Genomic DNA, 26,792 nt, shown 5'->3' with positions numbered 1-26,792 from the left:
AAAGAAAGAAAGAAAGAAAGAAAGAAAGAAAGAGAGGGGGGAGGGAGGGAGGGAGGAAGGAAGGAAGGAAGGAAGGAAAGAAGGAAGGAAGGAAGGAGAAGAGAGAGGAGAAGAGAAGAGAAGAGGAGAGGAGAGGAGAGGAGAGGAGAGGAGAGGAGAGGAGAGGAGAGGAGAGAAGAGAAGAGAAGAGAAGAGAAGAGAAGAGAAGAGAAGAGAAGAGAAGAGAAGAGAAGAGAAGAGAAGAGAAGAGAAGAGAAACTGAGCTGAGAACCCACATCCATTGCTCTCAGCTCCCTGACAGTGGCCACAATATGACCGGCAGCATCAAACTCCACCCAATTACTTCCCACCATGAAAGACTGCACCCTCAAACTGTGAGCCCACACATACCCTTTCTCCCTTAGGTTGCTTTTGTTGTGTGTCTGCTTCCCAGCTATGAGAAAAGTAGCCATTGTACAGCTTTCAAGCTCAAAGTTGCCTCAAGATCCAAGAGAGCAGCTAGAACTCCAGCCATCACGCGTGTGCTCCAGGAGATAAGCTTGAGGGAGGGAACACACAAGCCTCTGTTAGCTGAGTTGAGATCTTTAAAAGACCTTCCTCAAAATCCAAACCTAAAAACCAGCAGCATGACTTTTGGTGACTCGAGCTACACAAAAGGCTAGGAAAATACAGGGTTTTAGCTGAGTACACTGTCACTTTAAGTAAAATCAAAGACATGGCTCTATAAAGAATAACAAGGGATGGAAAATATTGGGCAGCCACCCAGCAAGAGCTACCACAGCGTGTACAAGATGAGGCTCCATACCCAGGACCAGCAGGGTGCATAACTATCTCTCCACGCCCCATGTCATGCAGAAAGCGTGTACTGGCTGCTTTGACCGTAGTGACCACGTGGACCTCAGAGAGCTCTGTGCCAAGTGGGCATGCTGGTTCCCTGGGCCTTTTCACTAGGAACATGTGTGAGTAGGAATTTCGTTTTCAGGGCTTGTTCTTAACCTGGGCAAGTGTTTGCTGTTCACTTTTTGTTGAGATAGAATTCCTACAAGGACAAAATTCACCATTCTAAATAACTCTTTCATCACACTTAAAAGAAACTCTGTACCCATCAGTAGCCAGGGCAGGTGCTTCCCTGAACCCTCCTCTGCCCAGTCCCCAGTCTACCAAGAACTAGACTTGCCACCTGAACAGGTGCTTGCTCTCCTCAGATGATGAAAGCCTTGCATTCTGGAATGTTTCAAATCTTAGGAAAATGAAGAACAGGGTCCTGGTGCAGTTCTCCCAGGGGCAGGGAAGGGAGATCCTCAGAGATGGGGTACACTCTGAGCACTGGGACTCCAGCTGCCTGGGTGCCACCTGTCCGCAGGCCACTCCCTGCCTGGGCTAAGAAGAAGATTTGGGTTCCACAACAAGGGCTGGGGCATCTTCAGCAGCCTGCAACATCCTAAGGTGCAGCGGCAGCTTGGAAACCTCCCAGATACCAATGTGAGACTTCAGGTAGCACCGATTACAGGAAAAAGATGGTGAGATAGGAGAGAATGTGGCACTAGCATTTAATAAAGGCCTCTGCGTCCCAAACACAAACAGAATCTCATCGCTCCACTCCCGTCTTGGGAGTTGGTGCACCCATTCTACAGAAGGGAACCTGAGGCCCACCGGACATGCACCTGCTGCAAAGGAGAAAGCTGCAGTCTCAAAGCCCCTGCCGAGCTTGTGCTCTGATCTATACTGTGCCGCGCTGTGAGCACCTGTGGAAAATGCTTCCAGAATCACCCCGGTGTGGCCTAGCCCTTGCCACCCCAATGGGGCCAGGACATTAGGAGGGGTCTCAGCTGAGCCAGTGGGAGCTGGGCGTGAGTTCCCCCTCCCTCCTGTGTGCTGCCTGATCCTCACTCCTCAGGCGGAGAGGTTATTGGAGAAGACTCCAGGTTTTGGGGTCTGCCTTATCCCTTGTCACCAGGAGTCTGTTTTTCTGAGTGACTTGCCAGCTCTCCCTAGGCTGGCCATCCTCACAGTGGCTCTGAAAGCAGCCGGAGAGGCAGCTGAGGGATCCTAGCTGATCGGGAGTCCAGGTGAAAACAGGCTAGAGGCTGCGTTGATGGGAGGCTGGCATGTCACAAGTCTGAACGCGGAGCAGGGGAGGGGGCCAGGCAGGCAGGATTGTAGTTGGGCTGTTTGGTTGATGAAGGGGGTCAGCGTAGGCATGTGTCATCATCGAGGTAGGCAGGGAAGGGGAGGGCTGTGCGTGGGGGGAGGATATATATGCTGGTGTGGCTGACACAGAGGAACAAGCCTCACATCTGAGAGAACCCTGAAACGGACAGCGTCAGGTAGGCAATGCATGTGGCCCCAGCAACCAGCCGGTCGACAGTATCTGCCCAGAGCCTCTCCGGAGAGCAGGGCAGTCTGGGCAGCTCCTCCACCCCTGTCTTTTGTCCACTGTGGCTGCTTGCTGGCCTCTTGTGAGATTGTGGCTTCATTCATCTTCTCAGTGTTCCGATGGTGGAGAAGGGGGAGGGCTGAGGGCTGGCTAGTCTCAAAGAGAAATGCGAAAGAAAGCTGAACTTGGAAATGAGGAAAAGTTTTGCTTCCCCAGTTGTGGCCGCTACTGGGTGACGGATACACATGGAAGAGGTGGCTGCGGGCGAGAGGGTGGACACTGGGAGGGGGCTTGCCATTCAGAGGAGCCCTGGGAAGCCCCTGGAGCACACCTTATGTCGGATTTTTGTTCTGTGGCTTCCTGCCCTTTGTGCAAACTGTCGTCTGGTGTCATTGAATCTGATGTCATTCTGGTTCTCTTACACCTTAATGGAAATTGTCAATAATGTGGGGAAAGACAGATCCAAAGGCTGAGCTTCACCTGAGTCCATGGCTGAATGCAGTCAGTAGCCGGCAGGGTGATTTTCGTGGTCGTTTTTTTAAAGGCATGACCTTGGTCCTCTGGATCCTGGGTTGTTCCCAGGTATCCTCTCTTCCTTGACATCTTTCTCCCCACTGCTCGTCTGTCCCACCTAAAAGGTCTCTGCCCAGATTGCATGGAACTCTCCCAGGTCAGGGAATCTGAACTAGCACTGCTTTCTCTCAGCCTCCTCCTCCTCCTCCTCCTCCTCCTCCTCCTCCTCCTCCTCCTCTCTTTGTGTATTTCTTTCCCCTCCCTTCTCTACTCATCCCCTTCTCTCCCCCATCTCCTTTTGAACTTGGAGAAGTTCGGGGGTGGGGGGATTTCAAGTAAGGCAGGATGATTCGGAAAAGGGGGCTATTTAAAGCATGCTGCTTTGGACTTGAATACCCCAAGCCTGGGCTTAAACATCTGTGTTTAGCTTCCTCCAGCAGCTCATAATTGCCCCAATTATAACCAATAACATTGTTCAGCAGACTAACAAAAGCTGAGCTCCACACGGCATTTGCCAGCAAGCCCAAACGAGAGTTTCCATCTCAGAGGGAGAAAAGTAACTGCCCGGCTTCGTATCAAAACCTCCCAAAGAGAACGCTGTGATTTCTCGCAGCCTGTGGGTGGATGCTGCACACACCCCTCCCTTTTCTCATTTGTGAAGCCTAGCAGGGAGATATTCTACAAGCTTCCATCAGTGCCATGATACCTTAACAGAAAGGAGTCCTGTTCCTCCGGCTCGCTGAGTCTTCTGCAGGAGAAACTGCCCCAGACATCATCTGAGTCAAGGATACAGCCGCACGTCTCCAGGTGACCCCCAGCACTGTCTGTGGAAAGTGCTCTGGTGTAGCTAAGGGTCATCTTCTTCAGGAGTGGCCGCCGCTGCCTTATCAGCTGAAGTCTGAGGGCACTTAGGGCTGCAGAAAACTCAGCAGGTTTTGCATTGCCGGTGAAGGGAGTAATTGCAGGATTAGACGTTAGCCGAGCCCGAGAATGGAGCTGTCACCAAGCAATTCCGTCTTCAATCAATCAGGTATTTATCAGCTACACCCCACCAGGCAAGGGAGGCACGGGGCTCTATAGACTCAGCAGAGATGCTAATAACAGCACTTTATTTGTGCAATGATTTACGCGCTTCACACCCATTATCTCCAGCAACAACCCTGGAAGGCTAAAAAGAAAGAAAAAAAAATCATTATCTCAAGAGTTGCAGGAACAGGACCCAATGCAGCAAGCGCAGCCCGGAGCAGCTGTCCCAGGTCTGATGCTCACTCCCCTTAAGATCCGTAGAGCTTGTAAACTAGTAGCAGGCACACACCACTGACTGTTAGGAAGCAATGCAAGATAATGGGATAGCACAGGGCTGGGTGTGATCAGTCCTACACTTGAGGTCCAGAAAGTCAAAGCTGGATGAATTTAGGGTACTTCCTCCGGCAACTGATGCCAGTGGGAAGAGAGGTAGAATTCGCATGGGAGAGGATGGATCCAGGGTTTGAAAGCAGCTAGGACAAAAGCCCAAAGGAAAGGCAAAGGAATTGATCTTTCTCTAATCCAGGAATGGCGTACATTAAGCTAAACTTGGATATATACTTATTTCATCACACACACACACACACACACACACACACACACACACACACGGTGACCATGACCAGTTTAATCCTGTATTGTTCAATCCTGTATTGTGTACTTACAATGATATGCTTCGAAGACCCTTCCTTCCCCCCTGACTCCTCCACTCACACAGACCATAAGGAAATGTTTGTTTCCTGTGCGCTGGGTCATCAGATGCTTTAGGAACAAAAGAACACATCTCAGGAATGAGCATCATCACGACATCGGCTTTGGGGGGCTTGAGTTCCTGAGAACAAAGGGATCTTTGAAACAGTTCTGTTTCGATACCTTCATCTGCTCCCACCGTCTCACATAGATCTTACATTTTAACCACAAACTCTAGCTGTGATAGTTGGGGCACACCAATTTGAGGGAGCAAGGGGACACAAGTTATTTTCTGAGCATCATAACCCTCGAAAGGTTACACCCACTTTGAACCTCAACTTCCCATGGCCCTGGGTCTGTCAAAATCCTGGCAGCTGCCTAGGCACTGCAGCAGCATAGACCAGCCAGGTAGGGAAAGCTGGGCTTGCCTTCCTGCCAAGCAGACAAGGCTCTGCAGCCTACAGTGTCACAACCAGCCTCTCTCCTCCTCGTGCTGGTCCTGTGATCTTCCCCCATCCTGTCACCCCATTCATCCTTTCATTCATCCAGCTGAGAACGTGCGTGGGTTCCTGAGAGGAGCAGTGCACGCGCCTGTAGCACTCAGTCACCAGCTTTCTCCCAACTCACCATCAAAGTCACAAAATGTGAATGAACCTAGACCAGTAGTCTCCAAAGGGGCTTACCTACCCAGATACCTACTAGGCGACTAGAAACTGAGGTGTTAAATTGGTTTTTATCTTATTACAACACACACACACATTTCCTCTGCAGGCACATATTGAAGCTAGAGGTCAACACCAGGTGTCCTTCCTCCTCTACTGTTCTCCGACATATTTACTTGAGCAGAATCTCTGACCAAATCTCAGAAGCTCAGAGTTTAGTTAGAGTGACTGACAAGCAAGGCAGCAGGCTCTGCTTGTCACTGTCCCCAGCCTCAGCACTGGGGTTACAGGCACACAATACCACTCCTGGCTTTTTACACGACTTCTGCAGAATCCAAGCTCAGGCATTCATGTTGTGTAACAAGCATTTTATAGACTGAACCATCTCCCCACCCCCTAAATCTTATCTTTCTTAATTTCTCCATTAATGGATTTTATAAAATATGGAACATGATTTGAAGAGATTAGGAATGTATGTTCAAAACTAATTGTAAGAGTAACTGTGGTTAATGACAACTTATTCTTCACTTTAAAATAGCCAGGGTAGAGGACTTAGAACATTTGCTACACAAAAGAATGAGCTGACTGCCCCGATCTAACTGTTACACAGTGCACACCGTGTGGAAATAATACACCATACCTCCAAAAACGTGTATAGTCATGTCAATTAAGACTCTCTTTAAAACTGGTTGTTAGAAATACAAAATTAAAGAAGTTGTGAGATTATATGAGTCTAGATTCTGTCATTATCTTCCTATCTGGGTTTTCTGATTATTTTTAAAAGAACGTAGAGTGCTTTTATAAATGTAAATAAAAACTTTCAGAAGTCCATTCAAAACTACCTTGACAATGACATGACAGCATTTACCAGAATCGGGAAGGAGAGGATTAAAAGCATTCCCTTCCAATGTGTGACAGCCAAAGGGACATGTGCCTGGCTTCCCTCCTGGCCCTCTGTGAAACCCAGTGATCTTCATGACCTTCATCTGGGGCTGCTGAAGCCAATGCCACGTTGACTCCTCTTCTTCCCTCCTTCTCTCTTGCTTCTCTCACTGGTAGAGGGCAATCCTGGCCATTCATACAATCAAAGGATACTTAACCATCTCATGCAACTGCCTGTCTTTATAGACAGAGAAATCCAGAGCCAGGAAAAGCAAGTGCTGTATCCAGGATCCCACAAGTAACAACAGAACCAGACCTAGAACCCAGGACCTTGTCTCTAAGCACAGGGCTTCTTCTCATTCACAGGTCCACCGAGGCACCCTTGATCCACGTAGGTAGCTAGGTGCTTTGAGCCCTGACTCCTGAGCCCGTCCTCTCCTCTCTGGGTAGAAATGGAGAGCAAGGGAGAAACCGTTTAAGAGTAACTGTATAGCTGGGCCTTTAATCCCAGCCCTTGGGAGGGACAGGCGGGTGATCTCTAAATCTGAGGCCAGCCTGGTCTACAAAGTTAACTCCAAGATAACCAGAGCTACACAGAGGAACAACAACAACAAAGAGCAATTGAGTAATTGTATCCATCAAAGAAAAGAAAGAAAGCTGTCTCCCTGGGTAAGAGAAAGCTGTGCTCTATATGGAAGTTTTAGCTCCTGGGCTCTGAGAAAGCCCATGATTCTTTGGTGCTTCCATTAAACAATGGGTGTGGGGGTCCTTCCTTCTAGATGCACATAAAGCCACTTTCTGTTCACCAATATCCTCTTTTAATTGTTTTAACTGTTCTTTACAGGTTATAGATGACCTTTATATTCATCTATAACCCTGTAATCTGGAGGCAATTTAATATACCTTTCTGGGGTAAATACAAGTTCATAGGAGTTAAGCAGTTTGCCTAATTAACATATAACAGAATCCTGCCTGTGATAGATCAGAGAACCAGGATAGGAGGAAAACCCTGTATTCTCCCAATGATTTGGAGCTGGTTGACTATGAATATCTCTTGGTGAATCAGGGACAGGGACTGAGCAGTCCTCCAAATGAATTTGCATGCAGACAGATCATCAGAGGTACCCTCAATATAAGCGTGGGGGGCTCAATACCAGCTCTGCCACTGCAGTACATCTCTCCCAGCCTCAGTATTCTCATCTGTAAAGTGGAGTTGGCAGCGCTTAGCCCACAGGACAGAATCTTATAAAGCCATTGGCTCTCAACATCTTTCAGTCATGGGGATTCCTTCCCAACAATGTACCACAGTTCACTGCCGTTTCAAAGCCATAAACCTTGTATAGAGTTTATGGGAAGTCAGAACACAGGTCAAAATACCTGAGTTTAAGTCCTAACTCTGCTGTTTATCATCTGGGTCATCTTAGGCTAATTGCTTAACCTTTGGGAACTGATATTTATTCCAGAAAGGAGGGTAAAATGACTCCCCCAGGTGATATAGTTGTAGATGAAAATCAATATCCTCTTTTAATTGTTTTTAACTAAATCACAATATTTCTATATGTCACTGATGGAAAGAGAGCCCGCTGCCCTTCTTCACCAATACAGACTTTCCCCTAGCTCAGAGTCTCCATTCAGCTCATACTGCAGACGCGTCTTCATCCAATAGAAAAACAGCTAATTGTCCTCGGAGGCAAGAGAATACGAAAGTAGATTAAGACTAAATCACAGCGGTGTCTTATCTTTATAAACAGCAAGATACAATCAAATTTATAAGGTGCCATTACCTAAATAAAAGGTAATTAAACCTTTCTTTATTCAATACAAAATGGCCTGATTATAGGATTGCCACACTGAATGGCTAATTGCTCTGGGCTCATTTACAAAATGGAAGCCATTAAAAAACGCAAACATCCTCAGGTACACTGCGCTTCCCTATGGCCAAACATATTTCTGGCTAATAAACAACTGGAGGGAGTCATCTTCACATGAGGGGAGATTCATCATCTTCACCTTGCAGTCAAGAAGACTCTGGAAAGTGAAATGAGTTGCCCCAGGTCACACAGTTACAAAGTGTATGGTCTAAGCACAAGTGTGACTCCAGAGCTGTCTAACTATTCTGTTCCCTTCTCCTGGACACCAGTGTATGCGCACAGCTCCAAACCAGCACACAGATGGAGTTCAGGCTTCTTTTGTTTGTTGTTGGAGGGCGGTGGGGGGGGGGGGGGCGATGATTGTATGTTTGTGATTGTATTGTGTGTATGCACATGTGTGTGTATGTGTATATATGTGTGTGAGTGTGTGTGTGCAGTGTGTGTATGAGTGTATGTGTGTGAGCTTGTGTGTTAGTGTAGGTGTCTGTGATTGTGTGTAGGTGTGTGTACACATGTGTGTCTGTGTGTGTGCACGTGAGTATGCATGTCTGTGTAGGTGTGTGAGTATATGTGTGTATAGGTGGGTGTACATGATTTTTGAGTGTGTGTGTGTGTGTCTGTGTAGATATTTGTGTGATTGTGTGTATGTGTGTAGATGTGTATGTGTGTTATCCTGAGTGTGAGTATATGTGTTTATATGTGCATGTTTGTGTGTGTGTATGTGCGTGTAGAGGTATGTATGCACATGTGTGTATATGTGTGAGTGTGTGTATATGTGCAAGTGTGTGTGTGTATGTGTGTGTGTACTTTTTAACAGAGTACTGTCTTACTCTGTAGCCAGACTGACCTCACATTTGTAATAATCCTCCTTCTTCAGCTTCCCAAGTGCTATGATTACAGATAAGAACCACTGTTCCAGGCCTATTGTTAAGACCTCTTAAAAATTAAAAACCTTAGAGTCGGGGATCAAGCTCACTTGGTGGGATGCTTTCCTAGCATTCGCAAGGCCCTGGGTAACCTGGATGTAGTGCCATGTGCCAATGACCCCAGCATCTGGGGGCTGGGGTTAGAAGGGTCAAAAGTTCAAGGTCATCCTCATAGCGAGTTCAAGGCCAACTTAAGCTAAATGACTCAGTGTCTCGAAAATAAAATAGATCAATACTTTATATATATATATATATATATATATATATATATATATATAAAACTTCACACTGGGCAGTGGTGGTGCACACCTTTAATCAGCACTCAGGAGGCAGAGGCAGGCGGATTTCTGAGTTCGAGGCCAGCCTGATCTACAGAGTGAGTTCCAGAACGGTCAGGGCTACACAGAGAAACCCTGTCTCAGAAAAACAAATTAAAAAAAAAAAGACCTAAAAAGCTTAAAACTTGTACTAAGCTTTCTATTTTTAATACAATTTTATACAGCACACAACTGGACTGGGTATCATGAGAGTACAAAATAATAAGATATCTCATTTGTGATGTATTTCCATAGGTTTTTGCACATTTGTTTGTATTGATTATACTGACAAATATAGTGATCCACCCATGAGATGAAATCCCATGGTCATGCCTAGCTTGTGGCCTCTTGGACTTGCAGAAGGGAATGAATACTGTCTGTATGGAAGGATTTCATCTAGGAGCTGGAGCTGTTTATTGAATTGGAAGGTGGAGGGGTGAGGTGACACCCATCTGTGATCCCAGACAGATAAGACCCAGGCAGGAAGAATGTGAGTTGGAAGCCAACCAGGGTTGTGTAGGTACTGTGTACATATATACTATTCCTACTATGTAATAATAGTATGTAATGCTTACTACGGAAGAAGAGCTAGGTACTAATCTTACATAGAATGCCTCAGAAAGGAGGAGGCACTTGCCTTTGATCCCTACACTCAGAAGGCAGAGGCAGGAGGATCTCTAGGAATTTGAGGCCAACCTTGTTGCCAAAGTAAGCTCCAAGCCAGCCAAAGCTATATAACAAGACCCTGTCTTAGAGTGAGGGTTGGTGAGGGAGGAGGAAAGAGAAAGGAGGTGAAGGAAAAGAAGGAGAATGATGTAGGAGAATGACAGAAGGAGGAGGAAGAGCTATAGCAGCGAGGCCATCAAGTACAGACAGGAGGACTAAACTGAGGTCAATCTGCTAAGTTCTCACCAAAAGCCAACCCCAAAGGCCTTGTGCTTTACCCGTAGCCCGCAGCAGAGGCTAACTGTCCCAGGACCGCACCCCCAAATTCCATTTACCCCAAATTGAAAATGGCAACCATCAGTCAAAACGCCAACACGTCCCTCGCATCAGGAGGCTGATGAAGTCCTTGAGTGTCCTCAGCAGGAGCTTCTCATCGTGTCTGTCACCGCTTATCAACTGGGCAAACAGATGCCTTAAACATCCTAGGCAGGATCTATAGGAAATGGCCCATACCCTTCTTCTGTGACATATGGCCACTGCCATCGTGTGGCGATAAAGGGAACAGCTGTGCTGCTCTGAACATGTTTCCTAAGTAGAAATACAAACCCTGAACTGCTGTGAATGAGACACAGAAGAGATTATCCGATAATGAGAAAATCATCAAGGCCTGTTTAAGAGTGCCTTGTGTCCTAGAACACTTATTTTATATAATATCTACTTGAGTTGCATTTTTCCCCATTCACGTTGCTGGTCTAACAACTCCTACCTAATCCTCACAGACTTAGCATGGGACACATCTCCAGCCATGACCATTTGTGACCAGTCCTCTAACAGACATGCATCAGAGTGTCTGCTAAAGATAACGTCTTACCTTACTGGGAGGACATAGCATCCTCTCCTCCCTGCTCAAACAAGATGATTTGCTAATAAAGCCTTTGTGGGGGTTGACGGTCCTAAGGCAACTTGTGTGCCGTGAGCACACTGGACCCCCAATGAGATTCCAGAACGTTCCTCAGTCCTGTATTTACAGAGAAAAATGAAGGAGGGGGGTCCTGAGATCTCCCACTGGCTTTTGTCAGTTTTTTTATTGAGTAGATCCTAAAGTTTGTGTCCAAGCCTCGGTACCTGACAGACAGGGAGAATGATAGAACCAGATCTCTGTCCTCCAGGAAGTCATATGTCAGTGGAAGGAACAGACACAGAAGTGCACGGTTATAATTGGTTGATTACTAAGGGCAGAGATGAGGCAGAGAGAATATACTAACATCACAAAGTGAGAGCTATGCTTTAGCTTTCTTTTAAAAAGCATTTGTTTTATGTTAGGTGCTGTTTTAATTGCTTACAGCATGAACCCATTGATGCTCGTATGATGTAGTTCCTAAGACGCTTCCCATTTTCACAATGAGGAATTCAGAGACTGAGTATAGCCAGCAAGTTACAGAATCAATGAGCAGAATCGATGAAGCCAGGACTCCTTTCCCAAGATGATCAGATAAGAAAATTCACATTACACAACTCTCAGGACCATTCCAGTTGGCCCATTTTACAGATGGGATCCCTGAGCCGCATTTGTTTCCCATGGTAAAACATTGCCTTGGGATGCTCAGGAGTAGCAAACACCGGTCTAGCTCAAGCCAGTCTAGTGATGGCTTTCTGAAGGGGTATGTTATTGATGCGGTGATACAGTATTCTGACAGAGGAAACAGTGACAAGATATAGAAACACCAGGAACCTGATACAGGTGAGAGCTATGCTCACTGGGTCTGGAAGTACTACCAGATGAGTAACAGGATGAAGCAGGAGCCAGTGGCCAGCCAAGTCCTTGGAACATCCGACAGCCACAGGCATCATAGAATTATTTTAAGAATGAAGTGATATCATCCAACGGCTTGGAGGGAGGCCAGATCATTAGGTAGACTAATTAGGAGACTATTACAATAATAAGGCAATAAATCTCAACTAGACACTCGCTGTTGGGTTAGAGAAGGAAATTTTTGCATTGGAGAGACACTCATGAGCACAGCTGAGCTCAAGACCCATCTCATCTTCTGAAGGTTAGAGCACAAGTCTCCTGGGAGAGCAGACAAGACCTGTTCCATCTGGACCAGCCCTCCTCAGCAGGTGCTAACCTTGAAGAGTGTGGACAGGCTACCTGTCTGCTCGCTGCTCTCACAGGCTATGATCCCAGGTCTCCTGGGTTCTCTGTTACCAAACATTAGTTTTTATACCCACTTTAAATGGTAACTCACTGAGATCTGGGAATGTTACTCAGCTGGTAAAATGCTTGCCTAGTATGAATGAAGCCCTGGGTTTGATTCCTAACACTATAAACTGGGCTTAGTGGTATACACTGTAACCCCAATACTTGGGGGATATAAATAGAACAATCAGAAGTTCAAGGTTATTTTCAACTACATAGGGAGTCTAAGGACATCCTGGGCTACATGAGACTCTATTTCAAACAAACAAACAAAAATCTACTGAACACCCTTCTAATTAGAACCCCTTATGTCCGAAACAATTCTTGGTACACAAGAGCCCAGTGGTCTTCCAATATGGTTCCTTGGTAGCTTCTGTTGCATGTCCCCTCTTTACTCCTGTTGACTGTCTCCATTCACCTCTCAAATGTAGTCATACAGACAAGTCACCTAGAAATACAGCTAATGACACAGATCCTGCTATGGTGGTGGTGGGTAGACCCCAAGATGATACAATTCTCAGAAGATCCCAGCAGACAGCATTTAAAAGGCAAACAAAGTGAAACAGTAGATGGAGCTTAGGGGTCTCTTATAGAGGAATAAGAGGAAGGGAACAGGAACTTCACAGGAAGACCAACAGAGTCAACTAACCTGGACCCTTGGGGCTGCCAGAGTCTGAACCACCAACCAAAGAACATACACGGCTGGACCTAGTCCTCCCCGCACATATATAGCAGATGCGTAGCTTGGTCTTCATGTGGAGTGGGGGCTACCCCAAAAGTTGTTGCCTATATGTAGGATATGTTCTTCTAACTGGACTGCCTTGTCTGGCCTCTGTGGGAGAGGAAGTGTCTAGTTGCAGAAACTTGAAGTGCCAGGGTGGGGGAATACCCAGGGAGATTCCCTCCTGCTCATAGGAGAAGAGGAGGAGGGACGGGGGAAGGATTTCGGGAGGGGGTGACTGGGAGGGAGCGATGAGTGGAATGTAAAGTGAATAAGTAAATAAATGTAAATTTTAAAAAGATGGCAAACCTCAAAGATTTCTCAGAATCATCTGTCGAAAAAGCAGTAAAAACAGGTTTTTGTTGTTCTCTATGCAGAAAGGTTACATACAGTAAAATGCACAAACTCTAAATCTATAATTTGATGCATATTGGAAAATATATCCATCCCTGTGGCCCCATTAAATAGGGTCAATATTTCTAGAAAGTTTCCACTCAACCTTCACTTCTGTTGAAGCAATGAAAACAGTAGTTTTTTATTCTCTATGCAGAAAAGTTACATACAGTAAAATTCAGATTCTGTATCTATAATTTGATGGATTTGGGAAAATATACATACCCCTATGACCCCAATAAAAAAGTCAATATTTCTAGAAAGTTTCTAGATTTCTGTTGCTATGAAAAGAAATACCCTGACTCTCTCTCTCTCTCTCTCTCTCTCTCTCTCTCTCTCTCTCTCTCTCTCTCTCACACACACACACACACACACACACACACACACGCAATTCAGAGGGCTGGAGAGTTATCTCAGTAGTTAAGGTCACTTGCTACTCTTTGGTTCTCAGCACCCACCTCAGAGAGCTCACAACTGCCTGTAATTCTAGCTTCAGGAGATCCACTGCCTCCTTCTTGCCTCTGAAGGCACCACGCACTCAGAGTCACATACACATAAATTAAAAAAATAAATTCCATTTTAAAAGCAACTTCTTTAAGCTTACAATTCCAAGCTAATCTATCCATAGCAGCAAAGCACAGTTACAAGGACTTGCCAAGGCTTATCACACATCTTATTCAGTCTAGGGCAGAGGGAGACAAACACAACCTTGCTTACTTGCTGGCTCTCAGTTGGGTTTCTCATCTCTTATGCTGTTCAATGCCTCCTGCCCAGGGAATGGCACTGCCTACAAGGGGGTGGCTCTTCCTACATCAATTAACAATCAAGGCAATCCCACGGATACGTCCCCAGACCAACCTGAACTAGACAATCCCTCGTTAAGACTCTCTTCCCAAGTGACTTTAGGTGTCAAGTTAACAGTGAAGACTAGTTTTCTATTCCTCCTTCCATTGAAGCATGCAAGATGGTTCAACCCAAAATGACATGATCCAAAGGAAGTAGTTTTCTGATTCAAGAGGTTTGATCCAGGGGTGTTGTTAGTCAGGGTTCTCTAGAGGAAAAACTGATAGAATGAATATATATGTATATTCTATCATCTGCTTTTCTATAAATCTCCTGCATGACGTGTCAAGGTGAGCATCCTAATTCTGTATTCAGGAAGCCAGCTTTCATCTTAATTGTTGGCTGCTGTAACAAAATGCCCTAGACTGGATAGTTTATAAACAACAGGAATTCATTCCTCAAGATTGTAGAAACCAGGAAATCAAATGCCAAGATACAATCATCTTTATTGCCAAGTGAGGCCCGTTCTCTAATTCACAGACAGTATCTCAAGGGATAATTATCTCCCCAAGGAGCCCACCTTCTACTGTCACCATCTTGGGGGACAGGGCTCTAGGTTCTTTCCTGTCCTCATCGCTGCTACCAAACAGCAGACAGAAACAACTTCCAGGAGGAATTGTTTATTCAGTTCATAGCTTCAGAGCAGTTCAATCTTGAGGAGAGCATCAAGGCAAGGGAACTTATTCCTGGCAGATTGAAAGCAGAAAAAAGGAGACATGTGGGGTAAGAAACAGGGGTTATGTGACCTATTTCTTCTAAGAAGACCCCACCTTCAGCCATTCACTGCTTCCCAACAATGTTACCATCTTATGCATTTACAAAGGGATTATTAGCCTATTCATTATGTCAGCACCCTCGTGGTCTCATTGGTGCTGGAGATGGCATTAAAGATGAACCAGAGGAGTAATTTATTAATATTCCACATGGTGTGTGTGTGTGTGTGTGTGTGTGTGTGTGTGTGTGTATGTGTGTGTGTGTAGTGTGTGAGTGTATATGTATAGTGTGTGTGCATGTCTGGGCATAGTGTGTAGATATATATGCATATGTGTGTGTGTGCATAGTGCAGCGCTATATATTGCATAGTGTGCATGGGTGTGTGCTGATCATATCTATAGAGTCCCAACGCAGACTTCAGATATATTCCTCAGTCATGAACTAGACTATATACAGAGAAGCAGGTCCTCGCCCTTAGAGCTGGAGTTCACTGATTCAACCAATTCTTTGTCCACCTTGCTCTGTTGATTCCCTATCTCTGCCTCACACAGCACTGGGAGCACCATAGGTCCACTTAGTGTTTGCAGGTGCCTGGGATGTGAACTCTGGTCTCACTTGGATAGCAAGTACTTTACCCTCTGAACCATTTCCCCTACCTCCTCCTACTTGATTTTAATCTTTTCAAGCTGTCTGCTGAGATCAACCATCAAAGATTTCAGTATACGTCTTCTGAGAAGACATGAACATTTAGATTATAGCCATAACTCCATTCTGAAGTGGGTAACAGACAAACACTTCCTAGGATACAGATTGAGGGACAAGCGTTCCCAGCCAGGCCAGAGGGGCTTGAGAGGATGAGAGGAAGTATTTTAGTCGTTCATTCACCTGTGTCTCCCTCCTGAGAAGTGGGGTGAGAGATGGATACCGCCACACTCTGCACTTTGCAATCCTTACAGATCACACATCTCAGCTTCCAAATGAAGACATACCCTACACACAGCCCTGGGGTAAGGTGTGTACCATGGTTTTCTTATGGCTATGGAAACTGAGGTTTGAAGACATTGACCTAAAGGCACACCTTGGTCAGGTAGGACGCAATGCCTCTAGCCTCCAGGAAAGCAGTCCATGGAACAGCAGAGGCCAGCCAAATGGCAGGAATCACAGTGCTCTCCCAGAATGCAGACCACGCATAGCTTATGAATGAGAGCAGACTTGAATGGCAGGGACCAGGCCACCAGCACCCTTTACAAACTATTCCTTCCCAGGTAAACCTCAGACCTGGGGAATCTCCTCATGGAGGAAGAAGGATGCTTGCCCCTCTGGGTTGTGGTCCCCACAGCTGACTAACTCTCTGCCCAGACCCTACTAACTGACATGTGCCCCTGTGTTGTTTCAGCCTCCCGATTCCCACTGCTGCACCATGAAAATCCTCTTTTGTGACGTTCTGCTGCTCAGCCTGCTCTCCAGCGTGTTCAGCAGCTGTCCCAGGGACTGCCTCACCTGCCAGGAGAAGCTCCACCCAGCTCCAGACAGCTTCAACTTAAAGGTAGGTCCAGAAGGTCGAGGGATTGCCCTCTTCTCTGCCATCTCCTCCCTCTGACTCCAAAGCAAACCCTATGTGAGACACTTGAGCAATGTCATGTGACCAAGAGGAAACAGGTGGAGCTGAGCTACATCTTCCTACTGTGACCCCTATGGTCCTCTTCCTTTATTACCGGATCCCTGTGATCTTCTCTCCCTAGCACCAGACTCCTCTTAGTCCTCCCTCTCTGTCACCAGACTCCTCTAGTCCTCCTTCTCTCCCACCGGACTCCTCTGGTTTTCTCTCTCTCCCACCGGACTCCTCTAGTCCTCCCTCTCTCCCACCAGACTCCTCTGGTCCTCCCTCTCTCCCACCAGACTCCTCTGGTCCTCCCTCTCTCCCACCAGACTCCTCTGGTCCTCCCTCTCTCCCACCAGACTCCTCTGGTCCTCCCTCTCTCCCACCAGACTCCTCTGGTCCTCCCTCTCTCCCACCAGACTCCTCTGGTCCTCCCTCTCTCCCACCAGACCCCTTTGATGTGTACCACCAGATTCCTGTTGTCCTCCCTCTCTATCTCCCAATAAAAACCTCCTCATGAATGCCCTTGTCGCAGTGTTAATGCATAACACACGTGTTACATATCAGGAAAATTTAAGTCTTCTTCAACCCCATGTATTAGTCACTTTGCTCTTTGCTGTGACAAAAGTCCTTGATACAAAAGGGTTTATTTTAGCTCACAGTTTGGGGGCACAGTCTATACTGAAGGAGAGAGCCTAGAGGCAAGGACTTGAGGCAGTTGGTCCCAGTGGGTCCGCAGTTAGTTGGGAAGCAGAGAGAGATGGGTACTGAAGCTCTGCTCGCTTTAGTCAGCCTTGGACTACAGCTCTTGGGATGGTGTTCTCCACACTGAGGGTGGGGCTCTCATCCTCATTAAAACCTGCCTCAACTGTGTCTCCTTCACGATTCTAAACCCCTCAGGATGACAATGAAGATCAGCTATTATAGTGCAGCAATCCAAGAGAATCTTACCTTTTCTTACTTTCTGTAGGTCTCAGAATTAATATTCTCATGTTATTACACACTATTTTAAGTGATTCTTTTCTATGATTATATAACTTATTCTCCATCTTTGGAGCATGCATATTGTCATCCATCTCTTATATCGCAGATAATTCTACAACAAACATCCAAAATGCTCTCTTGTGTTTTAAATCTCCAAGTTGAAGCACAAAACATGAAATTATTATTCATTAAGTGAACTGCTTCCTTAGTCCTTTCATTTCAGTTTAGCTAGCTATTCTCTTCTATGAAATCCTGTATAATTCAATTACTTTTCCCTTTGAAGTCAGTAAAGCTGCTTTCAAGATGTTGTGTTTCAAGCCCCTCAGCCTTTCGAAACAAACAAGTAATTACTGTTCCTTAAGGCAACTGTGCAGACATGAAATCCAGTGTAGCCGGTGCCCAATACGCCTTGCTATCTCACAGCTCCAGACAGAAATATGGCCTCAGCCCCAACAGACAGGCAGTTACACTCTTTCAGGCCTGGGCACAATCAAGAGGCGCAGGCCACATGACCCCTCGAAGGGATGTGTTTCTGACACTTTCATCCATCATGTTTTTCTCTAGGAGTCTGTCTGTCTGTCTGTCTGTCTGTCCCATATCTCATCCTTCCAGAAACATCTCTTGCTTCTCTTGCCTGGTTTATGGGTCTCTTCCCTCTCTGTCTACTCTTTCCCAGCCTTCTCTATTGACTTCTAGGTCTCTGCTCAGTCCTAAGCAGATGCCTGCTTCTTGCCCCGTTGACCCTCTCTTTCTGAATTGCCACTACGCACCTGGCTTTCCTTCCCCAGGCTGCAGGTAACTGTCAAGGCTAGACCCCTGACCTTCTCCCTCTTGGGTTCAAGCCCAGGTCCAACCACTCTTGACAGCTTCCAGGGAACCCTGCCTTTCTTTGCTCTCCTGCCACCTTGCTCCTGCCTCTCCCTTCCCCCATCCGCCAAACCCCACTTATACTTCATGGCCAAGGTTAAGCTTCGGCCTGTAACACTCTGTTTTCTCACAAAGGCAAAGGTAAGGTTCAAGTGAAAGGACAGAGCCCTTAAGGGGATCCCAACCAAGACAGAAAATTCAGGAGAGTGAGCCAAGGTCAGGAGCAGCCAGAAAGAGCTGGAGAGATAGCGAGGTCAGGATGGTGGTCTTCACTAGACACTGTGGTACCTGGGCAAACAGAGCTGCAGCAGGGAGTTCTGGGGCTCTAGGGCCTGGCTTGCATTTGAGAATGAGCCCCCCTTGGGGTAGATTGCATGTGCCCAACCTGCCTGGATCCCGTGCCATTGCCATAGATCACACGCAGATAGGAATGGCCAGTGTGTGCAGGAAGAAAATTAACACCACCAGGGGTGTTCTCTCCCCAGTGACTTTATTTTCAATATATATGCAGACTTTACCACCTACGCCCACATCCCAGTTTCTTTAACCAAGCTGACCTTGAGAAAATGAAATAAGATTCTTCCTGGGTGATGATCATGGGCTATACTTATTCTGGTTTTTGTTTCCCATGGCTGGCTGGCTGGTTCTCTCTCTGTCTCTGTCTCTGTCTCTGTCTCTGTCTCTGTCTCTGTCTCTGTCTCGTCTCTCTGTCTCCCCCGGCCTCTGGTTAAGGTATGAGATAGAGACCTTTGCTGATAGGTATGAGTACCTATCTAGGTATCCCAGCCTGGAGTCCACTGTGCCCACAACAGGGCTCAGGCAGCCTGTCTTGTAGAAATTATATGATTCTTAGAACATTAGGTTCCTCCTGGGCACATCCTGGGCAGCCATGGTAAGGTCTTGCATTTGGGTCTTGCTGGGGGTGGTGAAGAATTGGAAGCGCATTTCTCTCTCTCCCTTAGCATCTCAAATCTTTGGGGTCCAGACAATACTTTTCTTCTTAGAAATAAGTCAGAAAATGGATTGGTAAAAGCCTCACAGTTGGAGATAAACACTTTGCAGTGCCTGCTGGCCCCTGAGGACTCTGTCACCTGCTTGCTTTTTTGTTTCTAGTTCATGTTCCCTTTTAACCCATTTTAAAGTAGACTGAAATGCCAAGAGCATAAGCAATTATGTCTCATCTTATGTCTGCACATCTTGCCTGTGTCTGCTTTGACGGGGAGATGAGGAGGGACTCACGTTCCAACCAGGGTCACCTCCCAGTCTCTCTGCCACATTACGTAATCCTGACTCGTTCCCAACATCCTCAGGACACTTGGCTCTGGCATGGTTGGCTTTTTGTTAGGCTGTAATTTTGGTCAGCAGTGACTCACATCCAAACCCATTGCAGTGCCCTCTGGTTCCTCACCCAATTGTCAGTGGGACACGTTCCATCTGTTCAAGTAGAAGAAACTAGACTCGAAGAGTTATTTTAGAGTCCAAGGCTAAAACAACACACTCTCAAAAAAAGTTTAGGGAGATGCACTTCAAAGTCCTAAAATGATGCCTCCTGGCATCTCTACGTGCAGTTAGTGAAAACTCTTAGCAGATGATTGCAGCAGCTCTTCTGATGGATTGTTTCCATGCTAGTCATTCACTGCCCCTGGTTAGTGTCTGCCTTTGAATACACACACACACATACACACACATACATACATACATACATACATACATACATACATACATACATACATGTGCACATGAATGCAGTTGCCTATGGAGGTGGGAAGAGGGTATCAGATCCCTGGGAACTGGAATTCCAGGTGGCTGTGAACTACCCATAAGTGCTAGGAACTGAAGCTGGGTCCTCTATAAGAGCAGTTTGTGCTCTTAACCACTGAACCATCTCTCCAGCCTCTGAATTTATTTTTATCAATTTTGCAGTAGTTAGGATTGAACCTAAGGCTCTGTGAATGACCAGGCAGATGTGCTATGGCTGAGTTACATCACTAAATGCCTTTGAATATTTTGGTAAGACCTCCTAGAGCAAATAGCTCCTAAACACCACTCAGGAACCAAAACAACACAGTGACTGTCTTCTTTCCCCCAGAGGAGTCAGGTGTCTATATGACAGGCATGGAACCCAGGCCTAGCCTCTGGCTGGGTTAGACCCTCAGTCTGTGCCCTAATCTCTGATTCAGACACCCAAATGGCCCTTTGCTCAGTCTCTTCAGAAGCTCAGCTTTACAAATCAATTTGGCACCGGTCAGATCCCAGATGCTCATGCAAACTCTGGCTTAATATAGCAACGTCATCATCATGGCTGAGAAAACGTGTCCAACTCACTTAATAAGCCACCGGTTCATCCTGGCAAAATAGCTGATAAGGACCCCAGACCAGACCATAATAAGCATTAGGCTCATATGCCATCTGGCACTAAAAATGCTACTGTACATTTAAGTCCCCCAGACTTGCCTCAAACCTTCTCCTAAGCCAACAGTTTGTGATGATTTGGTCAGTATCTGATTTATCTGCTATGAGTGAGTTGAATCTCAATAAAGACCGTGGCATCTGGTTTGATCACAAAATTTCATTTTCTCACATAGACACAAAATCTAATTACCATCTGGAATTAGAAGCCTGGGAGTGTTCAGTTTTAGTGGCCTCTAGACTTATCTCTTCCACCAGTAAACCAAAGGAGCAGAGAACTGAGCAAACACTGAGGGCTCCTTCTCTGTGAAGTTGAACCAAGTGTTCCTAAAGGCTGAGCTGCTCCCAGCCCCCACCTCTGGCGGGCTTCTCAGTGCTGCACACACCTCCCTGTGCTGCTGCTGCCTCCGGAGAACACTGTCTCAGCCGATCTGCCACCATGGGCATGAGGAGTTGGGCATCTCTTTGATGCTGGCGTCTGTTCTGTGCACCAAAGGAGTTTCGCTAACGTCTTCAGCCTCTACATAGCATTAGAAGACACACGTGGGCTCGGTTGGTTAAGGGATCCCCTTGTAAGGATGAGGAGCTGAGTTCACTCCCCAGAATCTGGGCTAGAATGATGCCCATATACGTTGTGGAAATTACTTTCATACTAAATTACTTATCAGAAAGAAAATTATGATCCTTTGTTTAACTTTCTAATAAGTATTTTTGATATAATAGTTGCAATGCATTTTTGTAATTAAACTTACTTTGGAATGCAAAAAAAAAAAAAGCAGGTGGCATGTATTTGAACTCCCAGCACTGGGAATGTAAAGACAGGAAGGTCCCTGGAATCCAATGACCAGCCAGTCTAGCTTAATTAGTAAACTGCAAGCCAAAGAGAGACACTTCCTAAAAAGAAACAGACAAGATTGCCAAGGAGGATGCCCAACGTTGTCCTTTGACCTTCATGCACACAAATTTTTAAAGACAAATGTTATGACAACCAAATGTGTCCACGCACTGATTTGTCTAGAATATAAGAGAATTTAATTGACTGCCTAGCCTACTGATCACTATATAGAGAAGACACTTACCCAGGACTCCATATGTGAGTAAAACGTACTCCTAACTTTTTAGATTATGCTTCATGAAATAAGACAAATATCTCTATCATTAAAATCCCCACAGGAGGAATGCAAAGTTGGGTAGGAACACGGATGTAAGACAGAGTAATTCTTTCCAAGGAACCAAAAGAAGATAATATAAAGGTGAAGAGATAAAGTTAGGATATGGCCAGATCTGCAAGGATGGGAGCAGGAGGGGTCATTCCTTCAGAGGGCACACAGTGACAAAAGGCAGGGAGGTGTATGAGGTGTAGAAGCCCTGTGTGCCTAGGGGACTGTGAAAGATGAGGAGTGAAAGTGACCTCCCTGAAATGATGGATCATGACCTGAAATAACACATAAACCCTTTTGTCCCCTTAGTTGCTTTTTGCTGGGGCATTTTACTATAGCGAATTAAAGTACACCAGTAAGACTATACATGAGAATTAAATCTATCTGCTGGTATCAGAGATCTAAAGGTAACAGGGAGCCAGTGGATTTGACTGTCCTCCTGCTTGTATCTTTGCAGACGTGCATCCTCCAGTGTGAAGAGAAGGTCTTCCCCCGCCCTCTCTGGACTGTATGCACCAAAGTCATGGCCAGTGGCTCCGGGCAGCTCAGCCCTGCTGACCCAGAGCTTGTGTCAGCTGCTCTTTACCAGCCAAAGGCCTCGGAGATGCAGCACCTGAAGAGAATGCCGCGTGTCCGGAGCTTGGTGCAAGTGCGAGATGCAGAGCCTGGCGCAGATGCTGAGCCTGGCGCAGATGCTGAGCCTGGCGCAGATGACGCTGAGGAGGTGGAGCAGAAGCAGCTGCAGAAAAGGTTTGGGGGCTTCACCGGGGCCCGGAAATCAGCCCGGAAGTTGGCCAACCAGAAGCGGTTCAGTGAGTTTATGAGGCAGTACCTGGTCCTGAGCATGCAGTCAAGTCAACGCCGGCGCACCCTGCACCAGAATGGTAATGTGTAGCCAGAAGGAGCCCCTCCCAGCTGCACCGGCCACTGCAACCCATGAGTGAGTTGGGCACCAACTAGCAGGGGGCAAGAAGTGACTTCATTTACCCAGCTGTCTCAGACTTCTTCCCAGGCCTAGAAACACATTAGCCAGCCCCCAATCTCTCTCTCACGCGCGCGCACACACACACACACACACACTCACACACACACATTCACCACCCAATCCCTCTCCCCACACACATCTCAAGGATTCCGGTCCTTGAGAGGTTTGGTTGGTTGAAGAAATTCACATCTCTGCCTCTCTACCCATTTCTCCAGGAAGCAAAGTTTTTCCCACCATTCTCCTTGAGGCTGACCACTCCCATTCAGAGACTGGTTACCATGGGGATAATAGTAGTATGTTAAGATAACTAATTCCTCTATAGCCCTCCAGGAGCTTAGTTACTATGGGGACAGTTAAGTGGACCAATTCTAACAGCCGGTTACCATAGCAACCATTCAGCTCACCTTTCCTCAGAGACTTTATCTGCAAAAAGCCAATAGCCAGCCCTCCTCTTAGCCATTTGCAAAGAGGCCGATTACCGTTCTGCTTCAAAGACAGCTTATCCACCTCACCCTGCATCGCAAGGTGGCTGGACTCCATGGAAACCGTTACTATTTCCCATTTGCCCTTGCCAAAGACTTTTTGTTGAGACCCAGAGTTATGCTTTTTGCTCTCATTTCTTCCTCTAACACTTTGGTTACCCTGGCACTTTGCCAAGGAAAGACCAGTTCTTTATCATTAATGGCGTCCTCGCTGAACCGGGATTCCAGGATTTCACCTAACGGATCGAGTGAGTTATAAAATATGTACTAATGAAGGAATTTTTTTTCCTTCAGTTTTTTGCCTCTTTCCAGGATAACATTTGTGATCTTTTCCTACCCTCCGGTACACACACACTCATATAAAGTCTATCAGAGAACTCAGAAGAGAAACCCAATTACAGTTGGCTGACTCCAAACCCAACTCTCACCAGTGCACTACTGTGGACTGGCATTAGAAATTAATAATTCCCAGTTAGAAAAAACCCAACTGTCAGGTCTGTGCCCCTTCATGTAAACATCTCCTGAGACAGCTTGGGGGCCAGGGGGACACGCCTTATACAAAAGCACCAGTTAGTCTGACAATATGGTATTGTCCCAACAGAAGCTATTCCCCACTTCTGAGGCAGAGAAGAAACAAGCATGCAGCCCCTTTTTGCTTCTTGCGCACCCAAGGCAGCCATGTCGTTCATAATCCTCTTTCGAGGTAGAGCCATCTATATGCTAATCTTTGGTGCCCACACTCTCCCATACAGACAGCCTGCATAGCCCAAGCTGTGAGGCTACTTGTCTGCAGCAAGCTTATCCCCCAAAATGGACACCCTTACTAGGTTTCGGGGAGACAGTTGCTGCATTTATCTTAACAGAATGATTCATCTCTGAAGATCTCAAGTGAACTTGCACACGCTGAAGTCACAACTTCTGTTCTTGGCAAGCAGTCTATTTCTTTCAAAGCCAGACCTATCTGATATCTAGTAGTAAATCTTCCAGAAGTAGCATGAATCCTTCGAAATCTTAATGACATTCTTCAAAGGGGCTCTTAAGGGACACCAAAGCTCATATCTAACTCTAAACCACAGCAATATTCTTTACAGTTTAAGATCAGTCCCATTAGCAAGAATCAATTTATTTGGAAGGAAAAAGAAAAAAAAACCAAGCAAACTATTTGAGCCAGACAATTGGTTTTTCTGATTTTCTATTATACTTCCAGCTGAGAGGTGCTGTAACAGGGCTAATAAGCTCCTTCTCTCGGCTTCTCTGCTTAACATGCAAAATTCTTCATGGATACATTAGCCAGCTCATTTGGGTATTATTAATGGCTGTCCTCTCGTCTCTCTCTCTCTCCCTCTTCCCCCCTCCCTCTGTGTGTGTGTGTGTGTGTGTGTGTGTGTTTCTGTCTCTGTGTCTCTGTTTTTGTGTCTGTGTCTGTCTCTCTGTGTCTCTGTGTCTCTGTGAGTGTCTCTTTCTGTCTCTGTGTCTCTTTCTGTCTCTTTGTGTCTGTGTCTCTGTCTGACTCTGTCTCTGTCTCTCTCCCTTTTGACCTCCCCCTCCCTCCTCCACATGCATGGTGCTGAGTTCCAGAGTGGATGTTTGTTAATAAGCCTGGCACAGCCAGAGGAGACCTTGTGTTTATGTGCATACACACAGCCCAACCTGCCATGTGCGTGATAGAAATCCTCCCCTGCTAGCCAGCTCCCATTGCCAAAGTTGTTCTTGGCGTCTAAGATGCTATTGCCAATCAATGCTCAGAAGATTGGAATGAAGAAAGGGGGCCACCCAACGCTGGAGTGGAATGGAGAACCTATTCCAAGTGTAATGATGGCCTAGGAGATGGGCCACAGTAGTGCAGACCCTGCTTTGGACAGAGATCTTGGGGACAGCCTCTCCTCTGACCTGTACTTCCAATACTCTTCTTCTGCATCTGGTCTTGACCTTCTAGACATTGGCATCACACTCATGATCCCACAGTCACGACATCTAACTTAGATAAGCCACATAAGAGAACTGTAAGGACTCTGTTTAACATAGACGCTGTGCCAAGAACTGGAGAGAGATGACTGTTACAGTTAAGAGGCATGTCACTGTGCCTTTTATGTCACAGTCCATCACCCTCCCTTTTATCCAATGCATCACCCCTGTCAGAAGTAGGCAAAAGTGGTAGGTAGGTGGAGGGCATCAAGTAAGGACCCCCTTCTGGTCACTTGGGAACCACTTGCTGCAATGGCCTACTTTGGGTTGCTTTAGTTCCATGGGCAAACAGGGTGGACGGCTCAGAAGACCTATCGAGTTTGACATTTTAATCATTTCTGTCTCCCCAGGCATCCAGGTGATCCCCCGTACAGCATGTGTCCACTCCAAGACCTGCAGGCCGGGAGTCAGGATTCCTCCCTCCCCGAGGCACTGAGCACCCACAGCACCTCCCTGCCCGGTTGTTGCCCCTCCCTCATGGCATGTCTCACCATGATCCTGTTGCTACATCAGAGTGTATTTTTGTAATTTCTCCAGCTAACATTTTAATGGCCCCATCTTCTCACTCATCTTCTGCCCTCTCATAGGGCCAGGTGAGAGGAACATGAAATCAGACCTGGGGTTTTGCCTCTTCACTGCCATAACTTGTTTGTAAAAGAGCTGTTCTTTTTGACTGATCGTTTAAAACAACTTTCTCCATTAAACTTCTACTGAGCAAATGGTTAATAAACTTGCTGCCTTTTTTTTTTAAGATTTATTTATTTATTTAACGTACGTGAGTATGCTGTCTTCAAACACGTATCGGATCCCATTGCAGATGATTGTGAGCCACGATGTGGTTGCTGGGAATTGAACTCAGGACCTTTGGAAGAGCAGTTAGTGTTCTTAACCTCTGAGCCATCTTCCCAGTTGCCTGATTGTTTTTTTTTTTTTTTTTAAGCGATGCCATAAGAGGCATAGACTCTGCAAGCACACACTTTGAGAGCCACATCTCCCAGAGCTGGAAACTCATAGGCTGCTATCCATAACTATAAAGTTGGCAAAAGGAGATGCTGGGACACGAACATACTGACGGCAACCGGCACTATAAAGCCAGATGTAAATGGCAGTGTGCGCCTATGAGCAAGGGCTGGAGAGGAGACTGGGTCTCAACCTTTGAGGACATCCAGCTACTATTAGAGGCCACTCGAAGCTCCAGACCCAGCAGAATCTTATACATTTTAGCAGCTTCCAGGTGATGGGGCTGGCAGGTTGGGCCAGAGGAAGAATGGCAAGCCTGCCCACCTGCTTTTTTCTCCATGTAACACTAAACTCAGTTAGCTGTGTAAAAATCCAGCCAGGAAGCATATGGAGACTCCAATTGGAGTAGCTGACCAGTTCAATATCGACTGCTGTCACAGTCCATTTTTTTTGCTGCTAAGACAGCAGGCTACAACTGTTTTTCTATATCCTAGAGGAAATGGTTCCAGAACCCCTGTGGGCAGCAAAATCATCCACTGCACAAAGAATACACTTAAATATAACCTACATATGAGCTTC

At 46.3% G+C, this 26,792-nt stretch overlaps 1 protein-coding gene across 4 annotated transcripts; it reads left to right on the top strand.

The window, feature by feature from the left end:
* Window positions 1-1,900: 1,900 nt before the first annotated feature.
* Pnoc (prepronociceptin) lies at window positions 1,901-26,792 on the top strand. Of its 4 annotated transcripts, none has more exons than XM_006518684.3 (4): window positions 1,901-2,069; window positions 16,198-16,347; window positions 22,279-22,705; window positions 25,604-26,004. In XM_006518684.3, the coding sequence occupies exons 2-4, from the start codon at window positions 16,222-16,224 to the stop codon at window positions 25,687-25,689; spliced, it is 639 nt and encodes a 212-aa protein (XP_006518747.1). In that variant the 5' UTR covers window positions 1,901-2,069; window positions 16,198-16,221; the 3' UTR covers window positions 25,690-26,004. The 4 variants fall into 4 exon arrangements, with proteins under 4 accessions (XP_006518747.1, XP_030103543.1, NP_001192004.1 ...); XM_030247683.1 differs by having other exon boundaries at window positions 1,952-2,069; window positions 22,279-22,761; NM_001205075.1 differs by having other exon boundaries at window positions 1,993-2,327; window positions 25,604-26,792.

Source organism: Mus musculus, chromosome 14 (genome assembly GCF_000001635.26).
Source record: "Mus musculus strain C57BL/6J chromosome 14, GRCm38.p6 C57BL/6J".
NCBI classification, from domain to species: domain Eukaryota; kingdom Metazoa; phylum Chordata; class Mammalia; order Rodentia; family Muridae; genus Mus; species Mus musculus.
This window is presented reverse-complemented; position numbering and strand designations above follow the sequence as displayed.

Bases quoted from the DNA above. Each gene is read 5' to 3' on its own strand.
- Pnoc (NM_001205075.1), top strand. From the start codon at position 16,222: ATGAAAATCCTCTTTTGTGACGTTCTGCTGCTCAGCCTGCTCTCCAGC. The intron at 16,348-22,278 runs GTAGGTCCAGAA...GTATCTTTGCAG, and splicing joins CAGACAGCTTCAACTTAAAG to ACGTGCATCCTCCAGTGTGA. The intron at 22,706-25,603 runs GTAATGTGTAGC...CTGTCTCCCCAG, and splicing joins GCGCACCCTGCACCAGAATG to GCATCCAGGTGATCCCCCGT.